General features: G+C 37.4%; 2 protein-coding genes across 2 annotated transcripts; one reads left to right on the top strand and one right to left on the bottom strand.

Annotated features, from left to right (window-relative positions):
* The first annotated feature begins 2279 nt into the window (after positions 1-2279).
* Or51g2 (olfactory receptor family 51 subfamily G member 2) lies at positions 2280-3146 on the top strand. The gene has a single exon (XM_070034699.1). The coding sequence runs from the start codon at positions 2280-2282 to the stop codon at positions 3144-3146; it is 867 nt and encodes a 288-aa protein (XP_069890800.1).
* Positions 3147-5914: 2768 nt separating this feature from the next.
* LOC138836201 (olfactory receptor 51A7) lies at positions 5915-6853 on the bottom strand. Its single transcript, XM_070034698.1, has one exon. It carries the CDS (start codon positions 6851-6853, stop codon positions 5915-5917), a length of 939 nt encoding a protein of 312 aa, XP_069890799.1.
* Between the last annotated feature and the right edge of the window lie 1066 nt (positions 6854-7919).

The raw sequence follows: 7919 nt of genomic DNA, 5'->3' as shown, positions 1-7919 counted from the left end.
TTTACCAGCTATGTTGAGCAGGCAAGATTTCTTTGTCAGTAAGACCAGAGCAGGAGATAAGAGAAGGACAGCCCTTGGGGTAATTTGGTTGATGAAGTTAAAAAGAAGGTAGGAGAAAGAGAGAAGAAAGGAAAGAGAAAGAAAGAAAGAAAGAAAGAAAGAAAGAAAGAAAGAAAGAAAGAAAGAAAGAAAGAAAGAAAGAAAGAAAGAAAGAAGAAAGAAAGAAAGAAAGAAAGGAAAGAGAAAGAAAGAAAGGAAAGAGAAAGAAAGAAAGAAAGAGAAAGAAAGAAAGAAAGAAAAAGAAAGAGAGGGAGAAAGAGAGAGAGAAAGAGAGGGAGGGAGGGTGGGAGAGAGAAAGAAAGAGAGAAAGAAAGAAAGAAAGAAAGAAAGAAAGAAAGAAAGAAAGAAAGAAAGAAAGAAAGAAAGAAAGAAAGGAAGGAAGGAAGGAAGAAAGGAAGGAAGGAAGAAAGAAAGAAAGAAAGAAAGGAAGGAAGGAAGGAAGGAAGGAAGGAAGGAAGGAAGAAGGAAGGAAGAAAGGAAGGAAGGAAGGAAGGAAGGAAGGAAGGAAGGAAGGAAGAAAGATAGAAGAAAGAAGAAAGTTGGTTCAAGGAACAGAAAATGCTAAATTATGTATAGTAAAAGAAAAACTAAAACATTAGCAAGAGGCCTAGCAGAAGAAAGATATATGGAGAGTGTACACTGAGGGTTTACTCATTAGAGACTGGTAAAGTTAATATGTCCAGCAGATCATGACACATGCTCTTATTACCTTGAAGGAGCAAATACAGAAATTACTAGAATCTAAGGAGATAAGTTGCCATGGAATAAAGATCCCCAACAAGAGCTGTGGCCTCACATAGCCACTTGACCCAACTTGGCAAGAGACAGAATCACTCTCCTACATGATCCTCTCCCAAATGCTTGCCATTGACAGAACCTAATACCCAAATCTCCATACATACCCTGGCAGTCCCACATACTCAGGAGGCTAAAGAAAGAACATTTCTTGAGCCAATTAGCCTGATGCAAGTGTGGCAAACATATCAAGACCTCACCCAAACAAATTGCAGAGTGCACAGGGTGAGGTGGAGAACTAATACAAAGGTCAGAGAAGGGCGTAAGGTAAAAGATCTCGCTGAGGATTTCCACCTCAGCCAGGTAAACTCTTAAATGTTGCATAACCTAAGCAAATCATTTTTACAATATCATGTGTTTGTCCCTCATTAAAATAATAAGATTAATAATATTTCTCTAAGCATTCACACAGTGAGACCAAAGGAGGATATTCTTAGGAGAATATCACCAGGGCCCAATAGCTATGTGCATAAAATCATATAAAATAATGCTTATTGAATAAAGTCTAAGAAATGGAAATGAGAGGTTTTTCATTGTATTGTTCCTGGTTCTTTTTATTCCCTTTTGTCATTGTGTTTGATTTATGTACCCATTGTCTTATATATAAGTTTATTTGATTTGGGGAGGGAAGGAGAAAGCACAGAAATGGTAGGACAAAGAGTGAATCAAATGTATTTAAATGTTTTTTTTCTTTCATGCATTTGTTTCTAACGCATTTATAAGATTATTTCTTTGTTGCTTTGTATGTCCCACCCCCAAAGTATAACCCCTGCTTTCACTGTATTTGATGTCGGTATAATTTGTGGAGGGGAAGGGGAAAAACAAGTCAGTTAAATAAGGATACAGGTGGACCCATTGCAGCAATGAGATGTACAAGTCGTTATGTTGAAAACGAACTTTACAACTTTGGTGGTGGGGGGGGGGAAGCTGGGAAGGGATGTGAAGGGTAAACAAAAGAGGAGGCAACAATGCTTGATAGGAAAATGTACTCATTATCTTGCCCATGTAATTGTAACCCCTCTGTACAGTATGTTCACAATAAAAAAAAAAAGAGTGAATCAATTCAGCAGTGATACTTACTAGACACTGTGTTACAAATGAACTATACAACTTGTGGTGAAGGGGGTTGAGAGGGAAAAAATTAATGTACTCAATACCTGACTTACGTAACTGTAACTCCTATGCATATCACCTTTACAATACAAAAACAAGTATTTTTTTAAAAAAAGATATGAGAATAACTTGAGTCCAAAACTTGATATAAGCTGTTTGTTGGAAGAGTGGTTATGGACTTACCTACCTGATTCTCATCTTTGTTTCTTTGTGTTTTCAGAGTTTTTCTAGGGACTATCACTAACACTTCCAGAATTAATTTTGAGATTTTGGAAGGAAGCCCAATCATCCCTTCTCCGTGAAATACAAAGATGCTGGGATACCTAAGAAACAGCAGCAGCATGTCCCCTACCTTCCTGCTGAGTGGCATTCCTGGGCTTGAGCATTTGCACATCTGGATCTCCTTCCCTTTGTGCTTCATGTATCTGATTTCCATCCTAGGCAACTGCACGATTCTCTTTATCATTAAAACTGAGCCTTCACTCCATGAGCCTATGTACCTCTTCCTGTCCATGCTGGCTCTCACTGACCTGGGGCTTTCCCTTTGCACCCTTCCCACAGTGCTGGGCATCTTTTGGGTGGGAGCAAGAGATATCAGTCATGATGCCTGCTTTGCTCAGCTTTTTTTCATTCACTGCTTGTCCTTTCTAGAGTCCTCTGTGCTCCTGTCTATGGCTTTTGACCGGTTTGTGGCCATTTGCCGTCCCTTGCACTACGCTTCCATTCTCACCCACACAGTCATTGGCAGAATCGGTCTGGCTTCCCTGGCCCGTAGTGTAGCACTCATTTTCCCATTGCCTTTTATGCTTAAAAGATTCCCATATTGCAGCTCTCCGGTTCTCTCCCATTCCTATTGCCTCCACCAAGAAGTGATGAAACTGGCCTGTGCAGATATCAAAGCCAATAGCATCTATGGCATGTTCGTCATTGTATCCACAGTGGGTGTGGACTCGCTGCTCATCCTCTGCTCCTATGCCCTCATCCTCAACACTGTGCTGTCTATTGCCTCCAGGGCTGAAAGGCTCAAAGCTCTGAACACCTGTGTTTCCCATATCTGTGCTGTGCTCCTCTTCTACACACCCATGATTGGCTTGTCTGTCATCCACCGCTTTGGGAAGCAGGCACCCCATCTGGTGCAGGTGATCATGGGCTTTGTGTATCTTCTTGTCCTCCTGTGATGAACCCCATTGTCTATAGTGTGAAGACAAAACAGATCCGAGATCGGGTCGCTCATGCTTTTTGTTCCTGACCAGATCAAGTTTGGAGACATGGCTGTCTTTGAGTGGTTTTACACTTCTGTCTTTATAAGATGTGATATACATGGAAGAGAAGAGGCATTTGTTTACAACTGTAGACAAGAATGAACAAATGGCAGCTTTCACACCATTCATACTTTATAAAGGCTGATTAGGAGAGATCTAGTGTACTATGATACAGAACATTTTCCAAAAATGTCTTAAAAGATATTCTTAGTCTTGTTTTCTGTACAAGTATTTACAGTCCCAGAAGCTTACCATTCCATGTCAAGACATAGACTTTTTCTTCTCTTATAACCAAGTAGGCCTATGTAACTGCCTCCATGAAGTCAATATTGTAGAAATAAACCCAGAAATATCTCAAGGTTAGATCATAGACAATTGCATGTTTCTCACTGGTGATGTACACATATCTTCAGTATTCCTGTCTATCTTGCACATTTGCTCTTGCTGCTTAGCCATTGTACTGACAGGAAGCCAAGGCCAAATGGGGAAACTATATGTTTCATCCAGCAGGTTCAGCTAAGATATGAACCCAATGAGTGAGCAAACTTTCAGATTATTCCACTTCCCATCTTTCCATTTTTTCTAGCAGACAGTCAAGATGAAATAGAGGGGTAGGGTCCGGCACTGGTGGCTCATGCCTGTAATCCTAGCTATTCCGGAGGCTGAGATCTGAGGATCGCTGTTCAAAGCCAGGCCTGGCAGGAAAGTCCGTGAAACCCTTACCTCTAATAAACCAGCAGAAAACCAGAAGCAGCACTGTGGCTCAAGTGGCTGAGCACTTGCCTTGAGCTGAAGTGCTCAGGGACAGCACCCAGTTTAAGCCCCATGACCAACAAAAAAGAAAGAGAGAGAGAAGGGGCAGGTAAATTCTACTACAAGACCAATACAAATGCAAACCAGAATAAAAGTAAAAATGTTAAAACCCTAAATTTGAAGATAAGTTGTTATTTGAATTATCCAGAGGAAAAGGCAGTTTAAATGCTGTTTAAAAATATCATCTGATGAGGAATAGCTTTTCAAGTAGAAAGCCTATCTTAATAAAATTATTTGAGATATCTCAGAGACATGTGGTAGGGGAGAGTAGGTAAAAATGTATTTTAATCTAGAATAACATATTCAATGCTGAGACAGAGATGAGGGAGAGACAGTACATTCAGAAAATCATCTGGATGTTTAATTGTCACCATGGAGAACATTTGGCAAATGGATAAAGGAACCTAGAAATAACCCTGAAGGGAAAGAGTGGCCTATATTTCTAAAGGAGTTGTTGAGCTAAGCCTCAAAGTAGAAGGTGTCTGGGTGACAAGAGGTGCTGATTGTTTACTGTCTTTCAGTGATAGTTGTCCAGACACCGTAAGAACATAATGCAAAGCCTAACAAAGGACTGTGTTCTTAAATTGTTTTTTGTGAATACATGGGACTTTGCTATGTAAAAGTACAAAACAAATACATGCTTGCTGGAAACACACACACACAATATCCAAAGATTTAGGTATAAGTTTAATAGGATGATGCTGCATTTATATTTCTCTGCAGAAATGTAAGACAGAATGCTGTTAGGTAAGGTGATACAGAAAAGTCAATATTGACTAATAGGAAATAAGACATGATAGATTGATAGATAAGATATAGATAAAATTTATTGAGAATGTCTTTTTATACAATTTTATTTGAAAATGTATTAAAGCAGCTTCACTTTATTTTAAATGCCCAGGAAAAACACTATCACAAAAAAATGACTAAGTAGGAAAATCATATTGTTTAAAATTAGTTTCTTAGTTACTTAGCAGAATCTGTGACTTTTTTATAAATTATATGCTGGGGTTTTTTGTTTGTTTGTTTGTTTTGTTCCAGCCAGTTGTGGGACTTGAAGTATGGGCCTGGGCCCTGTCCCTCAACTCTTCAGCTCAAGGCGAGTGCTCTACCACTTGAGCCACAGAGCCACTTCCAGTTTTCTGGTAGTTAATTGGAAATAAGAGTCTCACAGACTTTCCTGCCTGGGCTGGCTTTGAACCTTGATCCTCAGATCTCAGCTTCTTAAGTAGCTAGGATTACAGACTATATGAAGGTTTTATAATAGCATATTGTTATTAAAATTAGATGTGTCATGTTAGATATTTTTACAGACTCAATAAGATTTCTAATATCTCCTAAATTTAGACTTGCAATTCTCTTCTACATACGAATAAATCTAATTCAGTTGATTTATCCAATAAAATGTCACTCAGTATTTGCCAAGTGATATTCTTGTTTTGATTTGTTTTTTTTTTTTACAAATTGAACATTCTTCCTAAGTAATATATGCTCCTTGATTTTTGTCTTTCCTTGATGGCATAGAGATTACACACTGTAGCATTAATTTTAATAAATGCTAATTGCACAATAATCTATTCACTCAAATTCTATTCTTTAAGAAATGCCTCTGATCTAATTGGTCTATCACATAAGTTTTGTTTCAAGCCCTCTTAAAATGTTCCTTCAACTTCAATGAATCATGTCAGAGTGCCCAATTATTTTGTTCTATCTTGTGTAAATTGTATTCCCAACTTTATTATATAAATCTTGTACCCTGGCTCTTCACTAGATGGTTCACTAGATAGTTCAACACCACCATGGCCCTGAAGATAAAACAGTTCCATTAAGTATTTCCTAGTTGGTAATTTATTTCTTACATACTCAAATTATTATCTGATGCAGATGTTGACTACTTTGCCCAAGACCTTCTCTCGGATTTGGCGAGTCTTTACACAGTAAACAATGGGGTTCATCAGGGGTGGCACCAATAAGAATATATCTGCAATAAGGATAATAACTAGAGGGCTTTTGTGCTTGGCAAAGCGATGCATGGCAGCCAAGGTGATGATGGGCACATAGAAGATAATCACAGCACAGATGTGGGAGACACAGGTATTCAGGGCCTTCAGCCTCTCTGCCAGAGAAGCAATGCTGAGTACCGTCTTCAAGATGAGCACATAAGACAGCACAATCAGTGAAAAGTCCAACATAGTACAAAGAGCAACAAAGAAGCCATAGATGAAATTAATCTTGTTGTCAGAACAGGCCAGCTTCATGATATCCTGATGAAGACAGTATGAATGAGAGAGGAGATTCTTTTCACAATACTTTAGTCTCCTTAGAGTAAAGGGAAATGGAAGCACTAAAATTAGGCTTCTAAAAGCTAAGATAATTCCAATTTTAGCCACTCTGCTGCTAGTTAGAATAGAACTGTACCTGAGAGGGCTGTGGATGGCGAGAAAGCGGTCCAAAGACATAATTAGAAGCACAGAAGATTCCATCACAGTGAATCCATGAATGAAAAACTCTTGAACAAAGCAAGCATCAGGGGAAATTGTCACGGCATTGAGCAAGAAGATTCTCAGCATGGTAGGAAGGGAAGAGAAAGACAGTCCCAGGTCAGAGGCAGCCAACATGGCAAGGAAATAATACATGGGCTCATGAAGTGAAGGTTCTGTCTTTAAGATAAAGAGAATGGTACAGTTGCCCAGGATGGCAACCAGGTACGTGAAGCAGATGGGAATGGAGATCCATATATGGGCATGCTCTAGTCCTGGGATCCCAGTCAGAAGAAAATACTTCACTTCAGAGTTGTTAAGAACAGACATGAGTGGGGAATCTGAGATTTAAAGCCAGCTCTGAAATCACATGAACAAAATCCAGTCATACTTTTGAATAAAATGCAATCTTGTGGGGATAGAATGTTCTTTCATACGTAGTCTGAAGAAGTATATTTGGTATATGAAACAATTACATTCTTCCAAATTTATCATAAGGTCTTAAATATTGTAAATTCTCCCACATGACAAGTTCACTTTAACAATGCATGCTAAATATGCATCTTTCAACATTTTTCATCAAACAGGTAAAGTATGTCAAAGTAGAACTGTTTGTATTGACTCAATGAAAAGACACCCAGAATCTAGTTCACTGAATTTTGCCATGCAGTCTTCAGCAGATCCCAGAGTGCTTTTACAACAAAATTTATAAAATTTATGGAATGAAACAATTATCTAACTCAGATCACTGAAAATACTTAGTAAACAAATTCTAAACTGTTAAGTTTATGAACTATTTCATATATTAAACTTAGAAAATAGGCTCTTATGTATATAATATTCATGAGTATGATTCATGTAAATATGTATTCCTTCAAGAAATATATGAAAATAAACATAATAAGTTGTGGTCTAATATATTTGCCACCTATTTGTTTTAAGTTATCTCATCTATCTAAATATCATTTATAATCTATAAAATTAATATGAGTATTAAGCTGTTGGTATTAATAAAATATCGATTAGGTATTAATAAAATACTAATTAGACCTATGCTCACCATATTACAAAGAAGTATCAGAAAATACTAATATTTATTCTAATAGATTTTAATAAAATATGTAAGAGATATAAAGCAGTGACTTTACCTTACTTAAGTTAAACATTTTGGGTCACATTTCATTCTTCTTATTATTTCAAGGGAGAGTTTGAATCTGTACAGTAATGTCATACACATTTTCATCTTATAGATCCTAACTGGGTTATTTTATATTTATCTATGTCATGAACAAGTTAAGGAAATTGTAAATTAAGAAAAATGCTCAAACCACTTAATTTCCTTTTGAAATTTAAATATTAAAACTCTAAATAACAATACTTGATTTCACTTACACAG

Source organism: Dipodomys merriami, unplaced genomic scaffold (genome assembly GCF_024711535.1).
Source record: "Dipodomys merriami isolate MVZ:Mamm:240054 unplaced genomic scaffold, mDipMer1.0.p SCAF_25, whole genome shotgun sequence".
Taxonomy (NCBI): Eukaryota; Metazoa; Chordata; class Mammalia; order Rodentia; family Heteromyidae; genus Dipodomys; species Dipodomys merriami.
This window is presented reverse-complemented; position numbering and strand designations above follow the sequence as displayed.

Coding starts and splice junctions, on each gene's coding strand:
- LOC138836201 (XM_070034698.1), bottom strand. CDS start 6,853: ATGTCTGTTCTTAACAACTCTGAAGTGAAGTATTTTCTTCTGACTGGG.
- Or51g2 (XM_070034699.1), top strand. CDS start 2,280: ATGCTGGGATACCTAAGAAACAGCAGCAGCATGTCCCCTACCTTCCTG.